Raw genomic sequence first — 27,711 nt, 5'->3', positions numbered from 1 at the left:
GGACTAGCATACTTCCAATGAATTGCCAAATAAAGTATCATTATATAAAGTTGAGCTTTTAAACAAAACAAAGGGTATGCTGAACGAAAACAGAGAATTCACAGTTGAACACCGCCCGATTTCAAGCAAAAATTACTGCTTGAAAAAATGTCTTGCGTTAAGCAAAAAATGTAGTGGGGCCGGTGTCGCATGCAATCATGTCCTCTATGCAATACTATCCAGAGGACATTATTGCATATGCAATAATGTCCGCCGGACGGTTTTGCATATGCAATTGTGTCCGCCCGGACGCTGCTGCATAATACAATTGTGTCCGCCCGGACACATTTGCATATGCAGTTGTGTCCGCCCCCGTGCAAGCCGTCCTTGCAGTAAATTAAACGCCCTTGGTCGACGAAACACGTTCGCCATGTATTTTACAAGCTAAGTGCATGTCATGAATGACATGGGAAATGTTCGGTCGTTGGGTATTCGCTGCAATCATAAAATACGTGAATATACATGCTGCTTGTAGGTTCAGTGCATGCACAGCTGCATGTCATGTACATGTCCGCCGGACGGTTTTTACATTGCCCCGGACACGATTGCATATGCAAGTGTCCGGAGCAGACACTATTGCATGGCGGACACAATTGCATCCACACCGGCACCACCGAACTCTAATGGAATTTTCACTGGCAATTTTCACTGGCATTTGGCTCAGCAGTATTATGCTAAGTAGCAAGTTTTTGTCCTTACACGCTGGATTAGACTGGGCCGAAGAATAACACATTGTGAAACGTTCGTTGTACAATAGTCACCATAATGTCAGCAAACACAAGCAATTCTTAGGAAGAACCTGCTCAAAGCAGTGTAGCGAGTCTACGTACTGCGATGACTGATATTTTGTATTGCCTTATACATGCAACAAGCGATCAGTGTGCGTTCGATTAGCTTCCCTGGGTCGACCCCGGTCTTCCCCCGGTGCAAGTTCGAATAGCTTTGACGTCATTCCCGGGGCTCACTCACGGGTCAGTCCCAAGTGCCCTGCTTGTCGAGTAGGTCACTTGGCTGGCACTAGGTGCATGGCGTCACCACGAGAGGGTGAGTGATCATCGTCGTTTAGCTCTTGTCATGTCTTTGTTGTTGAATTTTGTATACCTGTGAAGGTCCCACTGCCCAAATGAGCTCTGTGTCTTTTTAGTTGTACCTGTATAATTGTATCATCTTTAAAAAAGTAACTGATTCAAATGATGTGGGAAGTGTTTAAAATTACCTGTGGTTTATAGTTAGCAAAAACACTTTAACATTGTCATTTTCCCCTTACCTGTTATCAGCATGTATTTCAGACTACCATGTAGGCCTACTCTGCCAAACCAAATTAATAAGAACAGTGTACAATAGATATTTAAAAGAAAAATATTAAAGCCAGTTTAAAAACCATAATGACCAAATTTGATTATTGCCTGTAATTGTATTGTATGTCCGCAGACATTTTGTCACAGGCAGTTTTAGTAAAGTTTATTAATTGTTATCCTTAATCTTTGTCAAGTAATAAATACGATTTTTGTTTTCTTTTTAAACTTTGTGTACTGTACCTTTAATTTGAAGGTCCCACTGCCCAAGTGAGCTCTGTGTGTCACAATCCTAAATCGACCCCCCCCCCCTCCTCCCTCAGCAATGGTAGTCTATGCAATAGGGTCTAATTGGCTTTACTTCATATAGCTGCTTTAGCAGAAAGTATTGCTTATAATTACCCCCTGCTAATTGCAGACCTAGGATACCAGTCGCGGCACATGGTGCATAACATGTAGTGACTCGGGAATTTGGATGGATTCTGCTAAGCATACATTTGAGAAACTTAAGACTCTTTTGAAAACTGCACTTTTAAATAAACATAAACCAGATAAATATTAATATTAATAAATATAAATGATATACCAGATGCGATGTATGTAATCCATACATGTGCGTAAACTGACAAACCTGTTGAAGTTTTGGCAATACAAACTATTGCATCGAAGCCTATACCAGCTTTAGATAGTATCCGCAAATCATTTTGAGAAACATTTTTACTTCAAAGTAATGTGGTTCTGTTCAAATATATTTTTCATACCCCACAATTTTGAAAATGAGAAACGTTACCGCAGTAACGGTTTTCAGATTGTGTATTTCCTATTGGGAATTTGCACTTTTGTATAGTACTGCTCCATCCGTGGGGGTGGTGTTTCTGGTGGTAGACAAAACAAGAACAACCTAGCTTAATCACGCCCCCCCCCCCTCCTCATTTTATACTCGAGGACCAACAATGATTGGAATTCTAGCGAGAGTTTATCTTGATTATACACAAACGTCACAAAAAAAGTTTTCAACATTAAGTTCCCATAGTCTGTCAATATTAATTACAGGGTGATTCTAAAGTTAAATATATTTACCTGATAAACTTCGCTTGCGCACGAAACACATAAATGAACTGGTTTAGCCAGCCGCCGTGAATTGCTAGCTTATTCACCCAGAGTTCTGTGGCCCAAAACACCCCAAACTTTCCCACAAAATGAGCGGCTAACAGAAATGCGGGCTGTCCGGGGGGGGGGGGGGGGGGTCGCGACGTGCCCCCGACGGACACACCCCCAAATTGACCAATCATCGGTAAAGAAAATGCACCACACGTAGACACTAGAGGGCGCCTGCCAGTGTCACATGAACACCGGGTGGAAAGACGTAAACTGCAACTGCTAAAGATTCTACATTAATTACCGGCTTTTAACCAGGTAATGAAACATTATTAAGGTTCGTCGAAGATGAGTATGATTCTGTTAAACTTGGTCTATTTATTAGTTGAATTATGCTTGTTACAGCTACGTTCTACACTGTGAATAGGGTGAATAAATATGACTAGTTTTAGTATACCATTTTGTATACATACACTGTACAGCATTGGCATTGTGCATTGAATTGATTGACGTGGGTAGGCCTACTGTCGTAGGCCTACGATCGATTGAGCAGATGAGTACCAGCATAAGCAGAAGCGTTTGGTAGTTCAACTTGTAGTAACTTGTTTAGCTGAGCGTTAGAGTATAAGACTAACATGATGAAGCTAACCTAGCTGCCCGTAAATACTGGGACCAATTATTCAAAATACTCAAAACACCATTGAGGAAATATTTCGAAGAAAAATGGACAAAAACTTACCAGAATCGGAGCGATTCACAGGTTTAAATGTCAAACCTGCGTGGGGCGGAGCTTCGGCTGTATGTGTGGGACGTGTGGTTCAAAAGGTCGTGGCAGTACGTGGGGTGCTTTGTGTAGCCCGGCAACTGTGCACATATGTGCGGTCTGAGGCTATTCCCGCTTGCGGACTCACATCACTACACGGGCGGACGGGATGTTATACTTATCAGCAACAACACAGTACACGTGTGTGTACATATACATGGTGTACAGTACTGTGGTGCATATCATGTACATGTACAGTGCATTGTCCTATTTTATATACGGGCCCTGATGACATGTCTTTTGATTTCCTTTTTTTTTCATCTGTATTTTCATCAATTATTTATTCGTTTGTCCAGTTCCATTTGCAATCTTTTTTGGATTTTATATAGTGTCTTTTTTTATTTAAGAAAGTGTTGTGAATACACCATGAACAGACCGATTGCGATACCAATGTTTACGTATGATCACGTGACCTACATGCCTTTCAATTTCATAATTGTTTTTATCATTTGTATTTTCATTAATATTTCTGCTTCGTTTGTCCAGTTCAATTTGTTCTTTTTGTAATTTATATAGTGCCCCTTTTTTTATGTAATATTTTTTAAAGAAAGTGTTGTGAACTGCCGGTTTGTTTATTTCTAATCGAGGCCTACTTTTGTAAATGTAAAGCGCCGTGAGCACGTGAGTAATAATAATACAATGTAAAAAGTACATCGGAAGAATAAATAAGGAATAGTAAACTTGCGGCAAGAACCGTAAGCCGACGCCATGGTTTCGAAAAAGGACCTTTGAGTTTCTGTGCTCGCTTTACTTGTAAAAAAAGCTTCCTCACTCTATGTCTATAGATATGAAAATGACCCGCTAAAACAATTGTATTATATAATCTTGTATTTTAAACTTATCTGTGTATATTTATGACATTTTTAAAGTCTGTGCTTGATCTCTGACAAACTTATTTTGTCTTGAGTGATTTCGTTTGACCATCCCAGGTACATGTATTGGGGTTGTGATCGAGTGCGTTGTAGAAGCTCTGTTTATTTAGGGCATTTAAAATATCGTTAAACGTCTACCAACCTAAGGTTGTTTTAATCAATTTGGAGCCACTATAAACAACTAAATTTACATGCAATGATATGCAAGCAAGTATGTAGCAAAACGAAATCACAGCTATTGTTCCAGTCACTGCAGCATGGTTACCGAAAAAAAAAATGGAAGCTGCATAGGACAAGTTAAAAAAACAGTATCCCTTGTTGCCTTCGAAATTAAAAGACGAACAGGAGAGAATTGTACAACACATCGTAAATAAAAAACACGTTCTGGGAGTTCTTCCCACTGGCTTCGGGAAGACTTTGACTTTTGCAATACCACCACTTTTAAAGGATGGTGGTGTTGCACTTGTCATCTCCCCCTTGAGGGCTTTGATGGCTGATCAAGTCGCGTCCCTACGGAAAATGGGAATATCAGCCGTAGCCCTCATGGAGGAAAACTCATCCGGTGATGTAAAAAGTAAGTTTGTTTAAAGTTGCTCTTTTTTTAAGCAAAAATGTTTTACAGTCTGTTTTCATGTTCATTGTTGTGGTGATTTTTGGTTAGTCACAATATTAATCGTTGACATAAATTGCCTTCCGTCATTTATAACTAAATACAAACTTTTTATTTTATTTTACTTTTTACAGTTTAAGAAACTGGTAAATTATTGTAATTTTCAAAGGTCTTATCATTTTGGTCGTCGAAGTTACGATATAATAAATAGTGGAAGAAAAAACATCCTGGTATCACGAAGTTGTCTGTTTTCAGACGCTTGATTTCGAGACCTGAAAATTTAATTCTGATGAGTTCTCAAAATCAATTTTGTGGAAAATTACTTCTTTCTCGCAAGCTACGTTACTTCAGAGACAGCCGTTTCTCACAATTTTATATACAATCTTCAGTTCCACATTGCTAGTTACCAAGTAAATTGTTTATGCTATGTCAGTAATTTTCAGTAATTACCGGGAGTTGACCTTTCAGCTTTAAAACAGTTTGAGGGTGATTGAAAAGCATATTAATTTAATAATTACTATTTTACACAAATTAAACGGTTGACTATATGTTAGGAAAAATTATTTTTTTTTCCAACATGATCAAGTGGTTACACATTCATGTGGCCTTATACATGTGTTGTTTTCACTTACTGGCGTTGCATGTGCACCCTTTTTCATACAAAATATTGGTCTGTAAAAGCCAAGTATTTTCGAACTATTTTGTTCTTTAATAATAACGAAGGATACAGATTTATGCAATGCAGTTATATCTTGATCTTGATTAAATAATTGTAAAGCTGGAATTAAACAACACTCCAGGCATGTATAATAATAGCTATCTCGTTTATTTATTACTTAAATAACATGTTTACATAATGAGAACTAACCTGTTTCACTCTTTAAGCTCATGACCCTCGCCTCCGCCGTCATTAGATGTTTCCTTTTAATCTTGACATCCAACATCTTCCGAGCACAATTCAAGCATCCATAGCAACCATATAGTTTTTTTTTTTTTTCGGCCTCATCTTCCTGCCATTTTTTGCTCAAACTGAATACCAAAAACTTCATCGATGAGTTGACTGAATGTCACCGCTCCGTCAATTTTAGAATCAAAATTGCGATTCAAAGAGCATCTTTTCTTAGTTTTGCCTTGTTCAACGCCAAATTTTCAGTTACAAATTATGCAGCGTTCTTCCATGTTGACGTGTAAAACTCATGTGATAAGAATCGCCGCGTTTCGCTATAGATTTAGACCCACTTTGCTGGATCGGATCCTTTAAAATGGGGGCTCATAAAAAAAGGATGAGTAAAAAGGATGACCATACCCCGAATGCATCTGATAAGTAAATAATCTTTTATTATTAAGCTGTCTTTTCTCAGTAACAGGTTGTTTTTTATAGGTTGGCTTTTTATGTCTTGGCGACTGGGGACCCCTATAAAGATCCACAATTAAGAGATTATGACTGCTCTAAAGGTTTAACAACAGACATGGGAATTGCGATACACGTATCGTCCATTCATCCACCTTTTGTTGTTTTGAGCGGAAATAGATCAAAGGTTCACCAATAAAAGGTCGTTCAAGTGTGCAGTCCTTGTTGAACATGGTTGGTTGAACATACCCCACAAGCTGCCAGCCTTGGCTGAATTTAATGTTGTGCTACTTAAGCCCTTTTCACACTATAGGTATTTCCCTGGAAATAAGTTATTCCTGTTAAATAATTAACCCTGCTCAGGGATGGGATTTTTCCTCAATAGTACTCCTGTAACCAATGGTGGGGTGGCGGTGGGTTTAACAAATTCAATTATTTTCCAGGGAATTGGCTATGTAGTGTGACAAGGGTTTATGTTGTAATCAGGGTTTTAGTATACCCCCTACTAATGTTGTAGCAGAACAATTTGCTCAAGTACTCGGTGTAATTGTGTTTCACAGCCCTTAGCAAGAAAATCAGGCGGCCGGCCATTCGTACGCTTTCCGGGATTTTTATGTTCCGTCATTTACTTAAGTGCATTAAGCACGGAAATTGCGGAATTTATAACAGCACAAAATCAGCTGTTATATAAGCAGCTCTGTGGTCCCAGCTCAAGTTCTGCATGATACTCAGCCGCCATTTTATTATTGTCCAACGTCATGGTTGTTATAATAAACAGATATGTTGGAATTTAATATCGAGCTTGGCCCCTACTATCCTTTAAAAAAATAATATTAATGTGTGCATAACACCGTTGAATAAATAGATGGAATTCTGGCTTTCCTTCCCTCCTTAGTTTTTGAAATAATCTTCCAAAGGGAATGTGCGACCGGCCTTACGTATAATGTATTATTGTCGCAAAACAGAATACGCGATGTTGTCCAAAACCCTGGCCGTGGTGTAAAAATAATTCTGCCCGCTTGTTGTTAGTTGTACAACGAAGATAATTAATACTGGTAGGACACTTATTTCGCGCACAGTCCCCTGTGCTCAAGGCGCTTTACAAAATAGGCCTAAATTATAAATAGTGAACCAATAATATAGACCAATTGCGCGCAACGTCACGTGACCTGTAAGAAAGTGTAATTTCTTAAAATCACTGAAGAATATTCAGGGCTTTGTAACATGCGACCTTACCGCGGTGGCTGAACAGTAATGGGTAAACACATTTTTCCACCCAACTAGGAAATTCCACGAGAATGTTCACACGGTGTCAAGTGTTACCCTCATTGTAAAGAATTTGCTGCCAATACTTTCAATAAAATTCTCCCGAAGAAGCTGCCAATCCCTTTATTTTAATCCTCATTTTTTTTTATAGAAGGGATAGCTTTCATCTAGAGTCGGACAACTTCGCTCACGGCACAGCCCAAATTCAGCCGTGCACAGCGCAAAATCTACGGCGCGTGAGCTTGCTCAAACATCAGTAGCTTACGTAGTTTATAATCTCAAAAGAAACCTATTTTTTAATAGAATACTGGAAATATAAAACAGCAAGTGTGATTTAAATTTATGTTACAACATTCAACTTTACAAAAAGGGTTTCGTTTTTAGCTAGACAAAGCTATATACGGCCGATTTCTTGTCCATTGGTACAAGTCTTCCCATCCTCCCGTGTCTTTGCTGTGTATCTGTCCTTTTCTTTGGGTACTGTAGGTCACGTGATCATACGTAAACATTGGTATCGCAATCGGTCTATTCATGGTGTATTCACAACACTTTCTTAAATAAAAAAAGACACTATATAAAATCCAAAAAGATTACAAATGGAACTGGACAAACGAATAAATAATTGATGAAAATACAGATGAAAAAAAAAGGAAATAAAAAAACATGTCATCAGGGCCCGTATATAAAATAGGACAATGCACTGTACATGTACATGATATGCACCACAGTACTGTACACCATGTATATGTACATACACGTGTACTGTGTTGTTGCTGATAAGTATAACATCCCGTCCGCCCGTGTAGTGATGTGAGTCCGCAAGTGGGAATAGCCTCGGACCGCACATATGTGCACAGTTGCCGGGCTACACAACGCACCCCACGCACTGCCACGACCTTTTGAACCACACGTCCCACACATACAACCGAAGCTCCGCCCCACGCAGGTTCGACATTTGAACCTGTGAAGTTTTTGTCCATTTTTCTTTGAAATATTTCCTCAATGGTGTTTTGAGTATTATGGCAGGCTGCATTAGACATTGCGAATTAAGGTAGTACCCTCAGAATTTGTGTCATGATTTTTAAAAGTGGTAAAAATGGGGCAAATCTGGTGACTAGCTGTCCAAATTGTACGTGTTGGACCAGATCAACCGTTTACGCTCGAACGAGACTCGTAACCCTCCGGCCTGGCGGCCGTCGGGAGGAGGGTTACGATTATCGCAACTAATTTGTATACAGCATTGGCATTGCAATGCATTGAATATTGATTGACCTGGTAGGCCTACTGTAGGTGTAGGCCTACGATCGATTGAGCAATTGAGTACCAGCATAAGCAGAAGGGTTTGGTAGTTGAACTTGTAGTCACTTGTTGAGCTTGAAGTAAAAATGCTTCTCAAATCTTGTTGAGCTTAGAGTTAGCGTAGATGTATCCGGCAGGATATTTTGCTGACTGAACCAATGGAGATGGAGATGAGATAGATAGAGTTAGAGTATATAAGACTAACATGATTAAGCTAACCTAGCTGCCCGTAAATACTGGGGCCAATTATTTTCGAATCCTTGGCGGTTGGCCACAAGGACAGGGCACCGCTCGATAATCAAACGCAATCCTATTTCATGAGCAAAGTTTGTCGTTGAGATATTTTGAAAAGTTCACTCTCAAAAGTCATTTGATTTTCCCAGGGCACTTATCATAAAGAGAAGGGGCGCTCACCCCTGTTTTCCTGGTCTGATCGGCATTACATTGCACCATTGCACCTTACTCTTACAAAGTAAACCGTTACGTGATTCTTGCCTAAACGCAGTGGACACTATTGGTAATTGTCAAAGACTAGCCTTCACAGTTGGTGTATCTCAACATATAATGCATAACATAACAAACCGGTCGTCGAAGTTGCGAGATAATAATGAAAGAAAAAAACACCGTTGTCAAACAAAGTTGTGTGCGTTAGGTTGATTTCAAGACCTCAAGTTCTAAATCTGAGGTTTTCAAATCAAATTCGTGGCAAATTACTTTCTCGAAAACTATGGCACTTCAGAGGGAGCAGTTTCTCACAATGTTTTATACCATCAACCTCTCCCCATAAGAACTTGTTACCAAGTAAGGTTTTATGGCAATAATTTTTTTGTTTAATTACCAATAGTGTCCACTGCCTTTAAAGGATTGTTCATTACAAAGCTCCACATACGGTCCTACTAAAAGTCGACAACAAGTCCAGACTCCACATACCTTGCAGGAATTGTTACTGAGTGATACTGAGTGTTAAAGTACTATATTATTAGTTGCGATAACCTAACCCTCCTCCCGACAGCTGCCCAGGCCTGGGCTGGGAGGAGGGTTATGTTATCGCAACTACTATATTATAAGAACCAATTATTGTTATTCTGATCAATTCCATTCCAGGCGTGATGGCTGCCTCCAATGAAGCTTTGAAGTCTGAGATTGCGTCAGGTGCAACTCGGCTGAGACTGAATCTAAACGAACCCAAATGGGACCAATCCACCTACCTGGGACGAGCTAAACATTTCTTCACAGTGACCAACCCCCTGAATGCATTCCTAATGAACAGCCAACTTGATGAGGCCAAGGCATTGGTTCAAGCATACAAGTAAGTGATGAGGAGTTGAGGTTAAATTTTGAGGAAAGCCCCTGGGCCGAATTTCGTAGGGCTGCTTCTGGTAAGCAATTTGTGTTTACTGTAGCAGAAAAATTTGCTACGGTGTAAACGTATTTCACAGGTTAGCAAGAAAATTAGGCGGCCTTTTTGCGCGTTCTCCATGGATTTGTTGCGTCATTCTTTTTTGTGCATGCCTATTTGTTCGTATGTTTATTTGGTTTGCGGTAACACCATGTGTGTATCTACTTGCCAGGTAGAGTTGTTCTTAGGGAACTGTCTTGCTTTATCCTACTGCCGTGGAGTAGATAATCGGAGGTTCGGGAGACTTCTCAGTTCTGAAAAGAACTGTCCTGCTTTTAACTATTCCCAGGGCGGATGGTATAGAAATTAGACTGGACTACTACTTTAGCTTATAGGATCGAAATTAACTGTACTGCCGCGGAGTCAGTTCTGAAATTGGTCTCAACGTTGCGACTAGCTTGCTCTAGTCATCGTCAGGAGACTGTTTGTGTGCTTACATGGTTGGCAGCGCTATGAAATGTTAAGCGTACAGTAAGCACAAATTCGGCTGTTAAGCAGCCCGGGGATGAATTTCATGGCTCTGCTTACTGAGATGCATTATAAGGTGGATTCAAAGTTATGTTTATTAGGTTCTAAGAACTTAGGAGTTTTACGAATTGGAAAATTTACTCCGAGGTAGTAGAGAAATCTATTGAATTCCGAAAAATCTATTCCGCGGTAGTTGAGTTCAAAGGCACTCTCCACATTAGGTAATTACTCAAAGTTATATAATAGCATAAAAACGTACTTGTAATTAGCATCGTATAACACAGTGTGAGAAACGACTCTCTATGAAGTAACATAGTTTTTGAGAAAGAGGTATTTTCTCACTATAATATTGAAAGACATCAGCTGAAGCCTTTTATTTCTACCTTAAAGCAAACAACTTTGTGCAAGTTTTTTTCGTTCATTATTTTCTTGCAACTAGGATGACCAACTTAGCCAAAGTTTCATAGGCTTTTTTTTTTTTATGCATATATAATGTTGGGGTACACCATGTGAGATAACTGGTCTTTGACAATGTTACCAAACGTGTCCATTTGCCTTTAAAACAAGACAAGTTCCCAAAAGAAGAATATCTATCCAGCAAGTAGATATACGCATGAACTTATGGCAAACACCTTACCATGCAATGCTTCAAATCCCATATTGATTCAAACTAGGCCTGGGCGCATTGTTCGAATATCCGGTTAATGGCGAATAGGTTTTCCTATAGGTAACCGCGAATGCCTTTTTTTTCTTAACCGGATATCCGCCTAGGGCGCCAATACCTATTTATAAACCGGATAGATCTGTAATTACAACCAAGCAACCGGATATTCTTTTAATATCCGAATATCCGCGGACGTCGGGCGACAACTGATAGGAATGTTTTGTCTGAATCCTTATGAAATTTCTATTAAGACAGCATAAAACAGCATAAATTAAGTAATTAACTGTGCTCACCTCCGTGAAGAGTTAAAACAATAACATTTCTGACGTGATTTGTTTAAAAATTACGAAAGTTTTGCTTCACATAGAGTCAATCATGATCAAAAGAAAAAGCAAATCGCCATCTTTAAATTAGATCTGGTTATTTTTATGAATGAACCGAGTGACACTGTCTAAAGCTAATGTCAATCAGCCCAAACGATCTCATTCACAAACAAACAGCGCCCTCTAGCGGCAAAAAAATAAATATATATATATTTTTTTAATAGCGCCCTCTAGCGGCGAAAAAACTATTCTAATATCCGGTTAATTTCGGATAGTTGGCCAGCGGTATCCGAATACCAAAATTTCACTATTCGCCCAGCACTAATTCAAACCATTCTGTCTCTATCCTTTCATCAATCCACTCTCTCACCATCGTCCAGAAATGGTCAAGAAATGCCTAATGTGACGGACTCAGAGATCTGGACGGCAAAGTACAGGTACGACTCTGCCTTCCACCCGGACACTAAGGAGAAGATGACACTAATAGGGAGGATGTCGGCCCAGGTACCAATGAATATGACCATCACAGGCTGCATGCTCACTTTCTACAGGTAATCTATCATCCAATAGACCGATCCATTACGCCCCGCCTCCTTACCAGTTGACCAATCACAGCCGCGAAACCCGATCACCATTAGTGCAAAGATCACCAAACGGTTCAAATGGTGATCAGATTTCGTGGTTGTGATTGGTCAATGACAATTGGGCCTGGCTTAATGGATCGGTGTATTATGTTCTGGAAGTGTTTAGAGCCATGTCCCAGAAGTAATGTTGTCCCTTAAAGGCACTGGACACTATTGGTAATTACTCAAAACAATTGTTGGCATAAAAACTTACTTGGTAACAAACGATGGAGAGCTGTTGATAGTAGAAAACATTGTGTGAAATGACTCCCTCTGAAGTAATGTAGATTTTGAGTAAGAGGTAATTTCTCACTCAAATATTTGAATGAATACGAGACCTCAGCTGAGGTCTCGAATTAAAGGCATAGAAAGCGCACGACTTAATGTGACAAGGGTGTTTTTTCTTTCATTATTCTCTCGCATCTTTGACGACCAATTGAGCTCAAATTTTCAAAGGTTTGTTATTTTATGCATATGTTTAGATACGCCAAGTGAGAATACTAGTCTATGACAATTACCAAAGGTTTCCAATGTCTTTAAATAAGGGAATAAAAGGTAGCGACGAGTTCTTAAACGGCCATGTTGTTCCTTTTACCTCAACGACTAACACGGTCGGCCATTGACTCCCATAAATGGCCGACCGTGTTAGTTCGCAAAGCAAACGGAAAACCACACAATTTCGAGGCAAATTTGTGTAGATCATTGTATTCTACTTTGAAAACATCTTGCCAACCATATGCATTTTATAACAAAGTGTTACAAATGCTTTTCAAAGACCAACTCGACCGGTCCAAGGCAACGTGTTCGTTTAAGCAGTATTTTCTGCTAAACAGCTTTATGAAGTTGGGTTCTGTAACAATAGAGCTTTGGTATGGTTTGTTTGGAAAATGTAGGATGAAACCTGACTGGATGCTTAGGATCTTCCAGGTCTTGTAACCATCCTGTTGGTAAACTTTGCCAGCGAGTTGAACAACTTTTTGAAACCATACATTGGCCCGAGTTGTGAACATGTATAGTGGCCCAAACTATGCATAGAACTGTGTACATATCACCCCAGTAAAGTGGGAAACCTTTTTAAGGCATCTGGAAGACGCACACTACTTCGTGCAACAAGGGAGTTTTTTCTTTCATTGTTTCATTGCAACTTTGATGACTAACTAAGCCCAAACTTTCATAGGTTTGTTATTTTACGCATCTGTTGGGATACACAAAGTGAGAATACTGGTCTTTGACAAACATGTTCAGTACCTTCAAACAAAGAACTTTGTAACTTACAATGTACAAGGGTTCCGAAAATAAAAACGGCAAATGATAAGTCTATGATGTTTGTTTCTTTTTTTCTTACAGAACAACACCAGCAGTATTATTTTGGCAGTGGATCAATCAATCTTTTAATGCCATCGTTAACTACACAAACAGAAGTGGGGCCTCGCCTTTATCAGTCAAGTAAGACAAATTTAGTTGTTTGTAGCTTCTTGTTAATACTACCATTGTCACATTTTCTGACTTCCCAGCTCATGAGTGGTGTTTATTAAAGCACAGCTCAGTTACTATGAGGTTGGTTTCATTTGAAAACAAATTCTGACCAAGTGGTCTAGGTCACCTGACCAAAGCTCTCCAGCAGCAGAGTGCGAGTTCGAATCCAGGTCATGATAACTTGTGCCCTTGAGCAAGGCACCAAGTCATAATTTCTTCAGATATCTTGAAAAGGTAGAGCATTCTGCTTTACCAGCCAAGCTCCCTGTGGAAGATACCCACGCCTACATCCTTAACGGACTGTGAAGGGGATAACGTTGTTTCACCCCTGGAGTTGGTGGCAATAAGCCCTTGGTGACGTGTACCCCTTACTTTGAAGTGGCCGTCCTTGGGGTTGTGATGAAATGGAACTTTCAGAATTTTCTTCTTGTAAAAAATGGATGATTTTTATTCACCTTGCAGTCAGTTGGGATTGTCGTATGTACTAGCAACAACAGGTGCAGTCACAACAGCAGTGGGTCTGAACAGCGTAGTCAAAGTAAGTCATCGTCTCCACTGCTTTATCAAGAATCTGACAGAGTTGAACAGGGCCTAATTTCATAGAGTTGCTTTAGCAGAAAATATTGCTCAACAATTTTCTGCTATTGTGTAAATACCATAAAGAAAGGTTTTGCGGTAACACCATCTAATGATAATCTCTAAATGAGTTGAAATCAATAACTCTTTTCAGAACCACCCCAACTCATTTAGAGATAATCATTACATTGTGTTACCGCAAACCTTACTTTATGATTTTCTGCTAAGCTGAAATGAGCAGGATGCCAGTCACAAATTGTACACGTGCCATGGTAGTTTGGCTGGTAACCATATTCTGGTAAACAAAATTTCGTTAAAGGAACACGTTGCCTTGGATCGGTCGAGTTGGTCTTTGACAAGCGTTTTTAACCGTTTATTATAAAATGCATATGGGTAGAAAGATGTTGTAAAAGTAGAATACAATGATCCACACAAACATGCCTCGAAATTGCACGGTTTTCCTTTTACCCGGTCGACTAACACGGTCGGCCATTTATGGGAGTCAAAATTTTGACTCCCATAAATGGCCGACCGTAATAGTTCGCGTTGTAAAAGGAAAACCGCGCAATTTCGAGTGATACTTGTGTGGATCATTATATTCTACTTTTAAAACATCTTTCTAACCATATGCATTTCATAACAAACGGTTTCAAACGCTTTTAATAGACCAACTCGTCCGATCCAAGGCAACGTGTTCCTTTAAGCCTAGCCACTTTATCCTTCTAAAGAAGCTCTATGGAATATGCTCAGATTTCAACGAAATAAAGAAGCTGCTATACATAGCACACTTTTCAAACTACCATACCAATTTTTGAATTTCCTTTGGAGTGTCAACCCCACTGCCACCCCATGATTGAATCACACTTGGTGCAATTTTCTGGGAGAAAATAAGCACTCGAGACGCTAACTCTAAGCAAGTCCAAATTAACAATCGATAGAGATTGGAATCTCATGTGACGAAGACAAAATTCCACTTTAAAGGCACTGGACACTATTGGTTACTGAAAATGATTGTTAGCATAAAAACTTACTTGTTCACAAGCAATATTATCTTGCAACTTTGATGTCCAATTGAGCCCAAATTTTCACAGAGTTGTTATTTGATGCATACTTTGGGAAACACCCCAAGAATACTTGTCTTTGACAAATGTATCCAGTGCCTATAAAGGATTTGGGTACTTTTTCAAAATGTCCACAGATTTACATTAAACTTAATTGGTTTGAAGATAATGATAGTGGAAAGCTTCCCTTCAAATATTACTAACTAAGGTTGTGTAGTTTTTGAGAAATGAGTAAAACAAGTCACAAAATCATTTTCGTCTCATGAGAACAAAACGATTTTAACATCCCCTTAACCAGTTATGATATTATACCAAAACCATAGCATAACTGGTTAATACGTTTTTACATGCTAAAACTGAGACGAAAATTATTACTTTTACCCATTTCTCAAAAACTACAGCACCTCAGTAAGTAAAATTTCAAGGGAAGCTTTCTACTATTATAATCTTCAAACTGTGTAAGTTTAACGTAAATCTGTGGACATTGTGTTTTTTTGTTAGGAAAAAGTACATATACCCTTTAAAGGTATTAAGAAATGAGTAACATTTTGACCATGTTGTCATTTCTGATGTTTTCTTTTCCAGAAAGCACCGGCAATTGTTGGTCGCTTTGTTCCCTTTGTTGCCGTAGCAGCCGCCAACTGCATCAACATCCCAATGATGAGGAAACAGGAGTTACAGAGCGGGATCACTGTGTTCGATGAGGAAGGTAACCGCTTAGGGGAGTCGACAAAAGCTGCCCGCAGCGCCATCGGACAGGTCGTCTTCTCCAGAATATGCATGGCCCTTCCAGGCATGGGTAAGTTTACGCTTTCTACTTCAAAATTCTTCTTCTTGTTAATAAGGGAATCAATGTGTGGTGAAGTGGTTTTCAACTAGTGGTTTAATCCCTGCAAGGCCTGGTTCTTGATAATTTTACCGAGACGAAGTCGAGGTAAATTATCAAGAACCAGGCCTCGGCGGGTTTAAACCACTAGTTGAAAACCGATTCAACACACTGTGATTCCAGTTCATATCTTTTCGGTCAAAAACATCATCACTTTTTGGTCGAAAAATAAATAAATGCAAAAATTATAATTGTTAAATGATTTCTTTCAACACAACACCCCTCTAGCTATGAAATGGTAAAGCCCTCTGCCGCCCTCGGGTAAACAACTCCTTGTAAGGGAATGCTGTGCGCGATGCGCGTATCGCGTGATGTGGCACAACTGTTTCAGCCGTTGCTCTCAACCAATAGGAATGAAGAAACTGTCTTATAAGAACAGGTGCAAGGTCACGTGTCACGCCCATGAATTAACACTTTTTACCGGTCATAAACAAAGGTTTATACACACCCACGTGACGCGCTCTCCACCAATAGGAATAGCGAAACTGTCTGAGGTATTTATGAATGGTTTTTCGAAGCTGTGCATGGTGTGAAGAATAAGAAGTAATTATAAATATTAATACTAAACTTGCGATTACAACCATGTTTAATATCTCTTCTGAGTGAGTGTTGGCTCTGAAAAGAGCCGGTTTGGTCTCGACGTTTCCAACAGTATACTCTGCACGCTCCTGAAGACGAGCAGAGTATTCTCGACATTTCAAAGAGTATACTCTGCTTGTATCCTGAAGACGAGCAGAGTATAGACGATGTGACCTATGTTTACATTCAAACTGCCCTCTGTTGACAAAACACTGTATACGTCATGTTTCGCCGGGCAAAAAGACACGTAGTCATGGTAAGATTGCATACACTTTCTAGCTGGCTGCCAAAACACAAAGGTTTTGCCCAGCGGTATGCGCGCGAATCATGTTATGGTTTCCGTGTGACGTCAGAGGTCACATCGTCTATACTGTTCAAAATGTCCAGACCACACCAGCTGTTTTCAGAGCCAACACTCCCTCAAAAGAGATCTTATACATAGTTGTACCCACAAGTTTACTTTTTAGTATTTATAGTTACTTTTTTTTCTGCTTACTGTAAAAAGTTGTTCATAATTTGGCCCCAGTTTATCTCCATGACCTCGTAGCCCTTCATTCATCTTCATTATCATCAGCTTCCCGACGCCTTCTCTCATCTTCCATCGCTCTTTTCCAGCTTTCCCTGGGACCCCATGCCATCATGATATGCTATGGGGCAACCAGGCTCCTAGTGGATGATACCCATGCCTACATCCTACCTGACTGTGAAGTGGGGTAACCCTTTTTTCATCTCCAGGAGTAGGCGGTCATGTCCCAATGGTGACAACTGATCCGGGTCAGTTTTGTAAGCTTCACCTTGAAGTGGCCGTCTGGCCTTGTGAGTTGGGGTGACGCCTCACAAAAAAAATATATGTATATAGATCTGAAAGGTTAATATTTTTGTTTTAATCCCAAAGGCATCCCACCATTAATCATGAACAAGTTGGAAAAAGGTGCATTTCTGAAGCGCTACCCAGTTATGAACGCACCAATACAAGTGGGCCTAGTAGGTCTGACGTAAGTTAACTCAAATATGTTCGATGTTAAACAAGCCACAATCAAAACAGTTTTAAGATGCTCTCTCAATAAGCCATTTGCGAGTTAGATTTGAATAGTGTTTTGTACAATGACCTGCTTAGTCACAATTTAACGCTTACATTTGAGTTTCTCATGTAGACTATAATGACAGTTGCTATGTCAAATGGTTCGGGGCAAGCTTTTGTATAGCAACCTCCAGATGAGCAAACCCTGGTATCTGTTTGTATGGGTGTTCACCGTCTCTTACGTAACTACTCAAAAGCTTGACCCAAATTATGTGACTCTGCAACTGTCTCTATAGTCAGAGATACAATTTTCAGTTGTACAAAAGGGGTTTTAAAGTGTTGACGTTCCATGGGAACAAAATATCACAAGACAAACAAGTTAAAGGCAGGTGACACTGTTGGAAATTACTCAAAGTAATTATTAGCATAAAACCTAACTTGGTAACAATCAATAGAGAGCTGTTGATAGTATATAACCATGTGAGAAATGGCTCCCTCTGAAGTGAGGTAGTTTTTGAGAAAGAAGTATTTTTCCGTGAATCTGATTTTGAGACCTCAGAATTAGACTTTGAAGGTCTTGAAATCAAGCATCTGAAAGCACACAACTTCGTGTGACAAGGGTGTTTTTTATTTTATTATTATATCTCGCAACTGCGACGACCAATTGAGCTAAAATTTTTCAGTGGTTTGCTGTTTTATGTATATGTTGAGATATACCAAGTGAGAAGACTGGTCAATTACCAATACTGTCCAGAGTCGTCAAAGCAGAGTCTTGGGCTCTCATATGCTAATCAAATTTTTCATTATCTTGTGTTGATGTCACTTTTTCCTATAAGCTAACTTTTATATCTTGCTTTGTATACATGTAGGTTGGTCTTTGCAACACCCATGTGCTGTGCACTGTTCCCTCAAAAAAGGTATGTACTGTTACATTAACCATTATTGCTGCGTCCTATAGACGAGATGTAAAGCTGTAGGTCCCAGCCGTCGATTTCACAAAACTCTTCCTAACTTAGGATTAATCTTAGAACTTAGGACGAGTCCCAACCCTGCACTGTAGCATGCAGACCTTAAGATTAATCCTAAGTTAGAACGAGTTACTCGTCCTAACTCGAGATAAGACGAGTCCTAACTCTTTGTGAAATCGACGGCAGGTGTTGTGTAATGCATGTAAAAGAACCTAAAGCACTTATCGTAAAGAGAAGGGGTTCACCCAGAAGTCTTTGGTTTGACCGGCAGCATTATGCACCACAGCACCTCGTAAAACCATTGCATGGTGCTATAAAGGAAAAGGGCTCATACTTAAAAAATGTAGCTCCATATATCTTGCAGGACAAAACTGTGAGGGCCTTGATACGCCTCTAGGGGTGTGATAAGTGCTACATAAGAACCTAGTTACTTTTGAGAGCGGGGCCCAATTTTATGGCTCTGCTTACCTTAAGCATTAAAGTGCGCTTATGGAAGCAGGGAACTCTTTGCTTACGTCAAGCGTGTTTCACCGGTTAGCAGGGAATTTTTTGCGTGGGTGTACTCCTTGTTACTAGGCATTCTTGGCTTACAAAGCTAGCGCAGAAATTCTGCGCTTGCACGTATCCCGAGAATTGTGATTGAAGCGCAAATTTCGGCGGTAAGCAGAGCAATGAAATTGGGCCCAGTCCTATCTAGTACTCAATCTTCCCATCTCCATTTTCCGCTTGTGACATTGCTTCCCCAGCCGTGACACTTGTGTCCTTAAGCAAGACACTTAACCATTGCTTCGTCCTTCGGATGGGACGTAAAGACACTGGTCCCATGTGTTGTGTAACGCATGTAAAAGAACCCAGTGCACTTATCGAAAAGAGACGGGGTTCGCCCCGGTGTTCCTGGCTGTGGCTGCTGTATGCGCCGTAGCACTTTGTAAACCCTAATAAGGTGCTAAATAATTGGGTCTCAGAATTCATTACTGCAATAACCTATCTTTCTGAAAGTTTGTATATACTCAGCGCCTTGAGTACCTCATTTGGTAGATACGTGCGCTATATAAGACTTTGATATTATTATTATTATTATTTCTTTTTTCACAGTTCTATCGCCACCAATCACCTCGAGGAGGATCTTCAAGCGAGTATCAAGCAGAGAGGAGGAAGTATCGACAGGGTTTACTTCAATAAGGGTTTGTGATGCAACGCTCAATGACACTAGTTAGGAGCTTAGAAATGGAACCCGGAGAACGCTGAGCTCAACCGTCCAGTGTGTTGTCTGTGGACGCCGCTTATCGCACCATGGGACATACGTGTATGGCAAAATGATCATCACGTGAGTGCACGTGAGTGTTTTCATTGGTCAATGATCATGTCGCCTACTGTATGGCAAAGAAGTGCATACGCGCATCGATAAAAGTGGTCTCACAATGAAATCTCACGCACAATGTCACACTCCGCATTCTCCGGGTTTTATTTCTATGTTGAGAAGTTGTCAATTACAATGGAATAAAAACACCCCTCTCCAGCTTCTGTAGAGGATTCAATGTACGCACATTGGGTGCGTTTGTTAAGCTTCCCTGGATCAACCCCGGTCTTCCCCCTGGTGCGTTAGAATAGCTTTGACATCATTCCATTGGCTCACCCAGGTCAGCCCCCAGTGCCCTGCTTGTGGAGTGGGTCACTTGGGGGCTGGCCCCAGGGTGCATGACGTCACTACGAGAGCGGTGAGTGATCGTTCATTTAGCTCTAGTCATAGGCTCACCCGAGTAAGCACCGCGGGGTAGACCCAGGGAAGCTAAACGAATGCACCCATAGGTTACATGGAGTGGGCAGCCAGAAATAAAAACTCATATTCCCTGGTAGTAGAATTAGAGCAAGACAAGATCTCAAAAAGAATTTAAACTACCCAGCAAGTAGACATACATATGCTGTTACCGCAGACCAAGTGTACATTGATAGCTCATCATGCAATGCCATCCCATAAAAGTCACGCTGTAATGCATTTAGGCTGGTAATGTGGTCCGACAACACGTACTATCGCACTCGAATGTAGAATTGGCCTCGGTGGAATTGTGACATAAGTGTTTTTAATAATTAAGAAAATATAGAGTGATGACAGAAATGTATTTATATCAGAATGTGGTGAGCAGTGAGTAGGCAAAGTTTTTATTAAGGCAAAGTACACCTTTGGTTCTTGGAATCGGTCGATTTTTTTAAAATGATTTTTGGAGTTGACTCTAGTCAATTCTTTGTTCAACCCCAAAAATCATAAATAAAGATGTATACAATAAAACTTCATTGTAAAAGGTGGACGTGGTTTTTTAAACCAGGACCAGGTATGACCATTAGGAAGAATACTCACCAAAATGTAATGCTTCTCAGATTCAAATTTTGGGGCAGAACAACTTTTTAAAAAAACATATTCCTTCTAAGTGAAATGTTTCCCAAAATGCTTTATACTATTATAAGCTGCTGTAGGCTTCCAACCAACATTACCAAACGTATACCTTATTTAACTATGCATGTTGAAATCTAGATATTTCCACCGATAACAGGCTTTTTAATTTTGGTTTTTACCCATACTCCGATGTGTGCTAGCACTGTATACTCGGTACTTTCCTCGAATCATGTGAAAAAATATCACAGGCATGTTACTCGGGTGGGATTCCAACCCACGACCCTTGCAATTCTAGAGCAGTGTCTTATTACCAACTAGACTACCGAGGTTGCCCGACAGCTGGATAACAGACTTTTTGATAAGTGTCTGATTCCTGGACGATGCCAAACAAAATGAACCTCTCAGGGCCCATTTATTTCACAATGCCCAGAGACGGCTCATTTTTGTAAAGTTATTTTTTCTCCAGTAAAAATGTGTATTTTGCTAGATACCCATCAGTATCGTTTAATCCAATAGTTTGATGTGAATGTACGCTGTATGTGAATGTACGCTGTGTGTGAATAACATATTCTTACTTATTGTTTGACTGTGTACATCCCTGTTAACGTTCTTTGGCAACAATGAGCAAGTGCGAGTGAGCCCCACGGTTGACTATTTTGACTCGAACCCAGGCTTGTTGACCTTGGTTTGACTACTGCAGCCGACCATTTGGAACCAGCCTCAGGACCATGGTTTCTTCCGTGGTCCCGATAGCATGTTCTAGGCTAACATGTGGGAAGCACAGAAGCGGAACAGTTAGAGTATAGCAAAAAAAGCGGAATATCGATGGGTGACTAGATTTCCTAAGTCATTTTGAGCGAGTGCAACACTACGCATGTCATCGCTAGTCAGTGGTCAATCATGGGTCGACTTTAAGGCAGTGGACACTATTGGTAATTACTCAAATAATTATTATCATAAACTCTGTCTTGGTGACAAGTATTGGGGAGAGGTTGATAGTATAAAACATTGTGAGAAACGGCTCCCTCTGAAGTGATGTAGTGCTCGAGAACAAAGTAATTTTTAACGAATTTGATTTCGAGACCTCAGATTTAGAATTTGAGGTCTCGAAATCAAGCATCTGAAAGCACACAACCTTTTTTTCTTTCATGATTATCTTGCAACTTTGATGACCGATTGAGCTCAAATTTTCACAGGTTTGTTATTTGATGCATATGTTGAGATACACCAACTGTGAAGGCTTGTCTTTGACAATTACCAATAGTGTCCACTGTCTTTAACAATATATAAATTTTGTATACTAACATGCGCTTTTGATTGTACTACCTTTCTTTAACGTGACAATCCAACTTGCTCAATGTTGTGAAGATGAGAAGGATCAGGGTTCAATGTTTAGGGCTATTTTTATCTTGTAAGTATATACCTTTTCTGAATAAAACAGTATGCAAATAGCCCTTAAGAGCTGTACAAAACGTCAAGCTTCAAGGCGGCTTGTCTTGACCAAGTGGTCAAGCGCACTGGACTCAATCTCTGGGCCCAATTTCAAAGAGTTGTTTAAGCAGAAAGCATTGCTTAACATTTTTCTGCTAAGCAGAGATGAGCCAGATTGAAAACCAGTCTTAAATTGTACATGTAACATGGTAGTTTGGCTGGTAATCTTACGCTGGTAAGCAAACTTTTGTTGCGCTTAGCTACTTTTTCTGCTTAGCCAGCTGTATGAAGTTTGGCCCTGGGGGTTTCTGATCAGCAGAGCATGGATTAGTGTTCCAGTATGGACCGTTCCGGCTTTCCACTAAGCTCCGCCCACCGCGCACGTGAGCAAGACACGTGTACAAGCACTCCCAATGACATTCTGCACGGTTCTGCCGCGCGTGCCAAATATACGCGCATGCATGACCGAGTTTGTCCGACCACAATCATTGCTGTGATAAGTCAAAATGGGTGAACGCATACAGTTTGATTGACAGGCCGGATCGGTCCATTGACACTTGAACCATTCTTGTATAGTACATACAAAGAGAGTTCTCTATGCACTCTTAGATGAAAGTAGAGAAGTTATGGTAAGAAAGTAGACACAATTAAACTTGTACATGAAGGACAATTTAGTTGACTCAGTAAGAAATACTGGAAGGAAGTCTATTGCACAAATAAATTTGTCTGAAACGCTGTCACTGTTTGGTGCTGTACCATTATTACCTCAGTTTTTCCATGAATACATGTAGTATAGAATTTTTGGCCCAAATTTAGTAAAAATGCTGGACTTGCCCCTTGTAAAATTCTTCAATTTTAGGCTAAATTTGTTTAAAATGCTTTAATTTGCCTTAATTTGCCTTGATAGAAATGCTGAACTTACCCCTTGTGATTTTTTAAGTTTTTCGCATAAATTTATGAAAATAGCTGGACTTACCCCTTGTGATTTCTTCTATTTTAGGCCTAAATTTGATAAAAATGCTGGACTTACCCCTTGTAATTTTTTTCTATTTTTGGCCCTAAATTTGATTAAAATGCTGGACTTGCCCCTTGTGATTTTTGCAACTTTCGCCTAAATTTGATAAAAACGCTGAATTTACCCCTTGTGATTTTTTCATTTTTTCGCCTAAATTTGTCAAAAATGCTTGACTTACCCCTTGTGATTTTTTCTATTTTTGGCCTAAATTTGATAAAAATGCTGGATTTTACCCCTTATGATTTTTTTCAAATTTTCGCCTAAATTTGAAAAAAATGCTGAACTTACCCCTTGTGATTTTTTTAATTTCCAACCTTAATTTGTTACAAAATGCTTGACTTACCCCTTGTGATTTTTTGTTTTTGGCCCTAAATTTGATTAAAATCCTGGACTTACCCCTTGTGACTTTTTCAATTGTTCCCACAAATCTAGTAAAAATGCTGGACTTACCCCTTGTGAAATTCTTCAACTTTAGGCCTAAATTCGTTAAAAATGCTGGACTTACCCCTTGTGATTTTATCAATTTTTTGCCTAAATTTGATAAAAATTGCTGGACGTACCCCTTGTGATTTGTTAAATTTTTGCCTTAATTTGATAGAAATGCTGGACTTGCCCCTTAAGAATTTTTCAATTTTTCGCTTAAATTTGATAAAAATGCTGGGCTTACCCCTTGTAAAATTCTTCAATTTTAGGCTAAATTTGTTTAAAATGCTTTAATTTGCCTTAATTTGCCTTGATAGAAATGCTGAACTTACCCCATGTGATTTTTAAGTTTTTCGCATAAATTTACGAAAATAGCTGGACTTACCCCCTTGTGATTTCTTCTATTTTAGGCCTAAATTTGGTACAAATGCTGGACCTTTGTGATTTTTTGAATTTTTTGCCTAAATTTGATAAAAATGCTGAACTTTACCCCTTGTGATTTTTCTATTTTAGGCCTAAATTTGATAAAAATGCCGGACGTACCCCTTGTGATTTGTTCAATTTTTGCCTTAATTTGATAAAAATGCTTAACTTACCCCTTGTGATTTTTTCTATTTTTGGCCTAAATTTGATAAATATGCTGGACTTACCCCTTGTGTTTTTTTCATTTTTTCGCCTAAATTTGTTAAAAATGCTGGACTTTCCCCTTATGATTTTTTTCAATTTTTTGCCTAAGTTTAATAAAAATGCTGGACTTACCCATTGTGAAATTTTTCAATTTTTGGCCTAAATGTGATTTTTTTCTAATTTTGGCCTAAATTTGATACAAATGCTGGACTTGCTTGCCCCTTGTGAATTTTAAATTTTTGGCCTAAATTTGATAAAAATGCTGAACTTACCCCTTGTGATTTTTTCATTTTTTCGCCTAAATTTGTCAAACATGCTGGACTTACCCCTTGTGATTTTTTTCTATTTTTGGCCCTAAGATTGATTGAAATGCTGGACTTGCCCCTTGTGATTTATGCAATTTTTCGCCAAAATTTGATAAAAACGCTGAATTTACCCCTTGTGATTTTTTCATTTTTTCGCCTAAAATTTTCAAAAATGCTGGACTTACCCCTTGTGATTTTTTCAATTGTTCGCACTAGTAAAAAGACGGACTTACCCCTAGTGAAATTCTTCAATTTTAGGCCTAAATTTGTTAAAAATGCTGGACTTACCCCTTGTGAAATTCTTCAGTTTTAGGCCTAAATTTGATAAAAATTCCGGGCTTACCCCTTATGATTTTTTTTAATTTTTCCGCCTAAATTTGTTAAAAATGCTGGGCTTACCCCTTGTGATTTTTTCAATTTTTTGCCTTTATTTGATAAAAATGCTGGACTTACCCCTTGTGAAATTTTTAAGTTTTAGGCCTAAATTTGATAAAAATTCTGGGCTTACCCCTTGTGATTTTTTTCAATTTTTCACCTAAATTTAGTAAAAATGCTGGACTTACCCCTTGTGAAATTCTTCAATTTTAGGCCTAAATTTGACAAAAATGCCAGACGTACCCCTTGTGATTTGTTCAATTTTTGCCCAAATTTGATATAAATGCTGGACTTGCCCCTTATGATTTTTTCAACTGTTCGCACAAATTTACTAAAAATGCTGGACTTACCCCTTGTGAAGTTCTTCAATTTTAGGCCTAATTTGTTAAAAATGCTGAACTTACCCCTTGTGATTTGTTCAATTTTTTGCCTAAATTTGATTACCCCTTGTGACTTTTTCAACTGTTCACACAAAGTTAGTAAAAATGCTGGACTTACCCCTTGTAAATTCTTCAATTTTAGGCCTAAATTTGTTAAAAATGCTGAACTTACCCCGTGTGATTTGTTCAATTTTTTGCCTAAATTTGATAAAACTGCTGGACCCTTGTGAAATTCCTCAGTTTTAGTCCTAAAAGTGAAAAAAATTCTGGGCTTTTTAAATTTTTCTCCTAAATTTGATAAAAATGCTGAACTTACCCCTTGTGACTTTTTCAACTGTTCGCACAAATTTAGTAAAAATGCTGAACTTACCCCTTGTGATTTCTTAAGTTTTTCACATAAATTTATGAAAATAGCTGGACTTACCCCTTGTGATTTCTCAATTTTAGGCCTAAATTTGATAAAAATGCCGGACGTACCCCTTGTGATTTTTTCATTTTTTGCCTTTGTTTGATAAAAATGCTAATTTTTTCTATTTTTGGCCTAAATTTGATAAAAATGCTATACCCCTTGTGATTTGTTCAATTTTTCGCCTAAGTTTGTCAAAAAAGCTGGACTTACCCCTTGTGATATTTTAAATTTGGGGCCTAAATTTGATAAAAATGCTGAACTTACCCCTTGTGATTTCAATTTTTTGCCTTAATTTGATAGAAATGCTGAACTTACCCCTTGTGATTTTTTAAGCTTTTCGCATAAATTTACGAAAATAGCTGGACATACCCCTTGTGATTTTTTCTATTTTTTGCCCTAAATTTGATTAAAATGCTGGACTTACCCCCTTGTGATTTTTTCAGTTTTTGGCCGAAATTTTATAAAAATGTTGGATTTTACCCCTTGTAATTTTTTTCAGTTTTTCGCCTAAATTTAATTAAAATGCTGGACTTACCCCTTGTGAAATTCTTCAATTTTAGGCCTAAATTTGATAAAAATGCTGAACTTACCCCTTGTGATTTTTATCATTTTTTGCCCTAAATTTGATTAAAATGCTGGACTTACCCCCTTGTGATTTTTTCAGTTTTTGGCCGAAATTTTATAAAAATGTTGGATTTTACCCCTTGTAATTTTTTTCAGTTTTTCGCCTAAATTTAATTAAAATGCTGGACTTACCCCTTGTGAAATTCTTCAATTTTAGGCCTAAATTTGATAAAAATGCTGAACTTACCCCTTGTGATTTTTATCATTTTTTTTCGCCTAAATTGGTTAAAAATGCTGGGCTTACCCCTTGTGATTTTTTCTATTTTTGGCCCTAAATTACCCCTTGTGACTTTTTCAATTGTTCACACAAGTTAAGTAAAACTGCTGGACTTACCCCTTGTGAAATTCTTCAAATTGAGGCCTTAATTTGATAAAAATGCTGAACTTACCCCATGTGATTTTTTTAATTTTAGGATAAATTTGATAAAAATGCTGGACTTACCCCTTGTGAAATTCTTCAATTTTAGGCCTAAATTTGATAGAAATGCTGAACTTACCCTTATGATTTTTTCTATTTTTGGCCTAAATTTGATAAAAATGCTGGACTTACCCCTTATGATTTTTTTCAAATTTTCGCCTAAATTTGATAATGTGCTGAACTTACCCCGTTGTGATTTTTTAAATTTCCAACCTTAATTTGTTACAAAATGCTTGACTTACCCCTTGTGATTTTTTGTTTTTGGCCCTAAATTTGATTAAAATCCTGGACTTACCCCTTGTGACTTTTTCAATTGTTCGCACAAATTTAGTAAAAATGCTGGACTTACCCCTTGTGATTTGTTTCATTTTTTTCACCTAAATTTGACTAAAATGCTGGACTTACCATTACCCCTTGTAAAATTCTTCAATTTTAGGCCTAAATTAGATAAAAATGCTGAACTTACCCCTTGTGATTTTTATCATTTTTTTTCGCCTAAATTGGTTAAAAATGCTGGGCTTACCCCTTGTGATTTTTTCTATTTTTGGCCCTAAATTACCCCTTGTGACTTTTTCAATTGTTCGCACCTTGTTCGCACAAATTAAGTAAAAATGC

At 38.8% G+C, this 27,711-nt stretch overlaps 1 protein-coding gene across 2 annotated transcripts; it reads left to right on the top strand.

Moving 5' to 3' along the window:
* The first annotated feature begins 2,663 nt into the window (after positions 1 to 2,663).
* On the top strand, positions 2,664 to 23,257 carry LOC139940568 (sideroflexin-1-like). Of its 2 annotated transcripts, none has more exons than XM_071936878.1 (9): positions 2,664 to 2,750; positions 9,758 to 9,962; positions 11,888 to 12,058; positions 13,478 to 13,576; positions 14,069 to 14,144; positions 15,829 to 16,042; positions 17,604 to 17,703; positions 18,599 to 18,646; positions 19,793 to 23,257. In XM_071936878.1, exons 2-9 carry the CDS (start codon positions 9,763 to 9,765, stop codon positions 19,887 to 19,889), a joined length of 1,005 nt encoding a protein of 334 aa, XP_071792979.1. In that variant the 5' UTR covers positions 2,664 to 2,750; positions 9,758 to 9,762; the 3' UTR covers positions 19,890 to 23,257. The 2 variants fall into 2 exon arrangements, with proteins under 2 accessions (XP_071792979.1, XP_071792980.1); XM_071936879.1 differs by having other exon boundaries at positions 2,697 to 2,769.
* The last annotated feature ends 4,454 nt before the right edge of the window (positions 23,258 to 27,711 follow it).

Source organism: Asterias amurensis, chromosome 8 (assembly GCF_032118995.1).
Source record: "Asterias amurensis chromosome 8, ASM3211899v1".
In the NCBI taxonomy this organism is placed as follows: Eukaryota; Metazoa; Echinodermata; class Asteroidea; order Forcipulatida; family Asteriidae; genus Asterias; species Asterias amurensis.
This window is presented reverse-complemented; position numbering and strand designations above follow the sequence as displayed.

Bases quoted from the DNA above. Each gene is read 5' to 3' on its own strand.
- LOC139940568 (XM_071936878.1), top strand. From the start codon at position 9,763: ATGGCTGCCTCCAATGAAGCTTTGAAGTCTGAGATTGCGTCAGGTGCA. The intron at 9,963-11,887 runs GTAAGTGATGAG...ACCATCGTCCAG, and splicing joins GCATTGGTTCAAGCATACAA to AAATGGTCAAGAAATGCCTA. The intron at 17,704-18,598 runs GTAAGTTAACTC...GTATACATGTAG, and splicing joins GTGGGCCTAGTAGGTCTGAC to GTTGGTCTTTGCAACACCCA.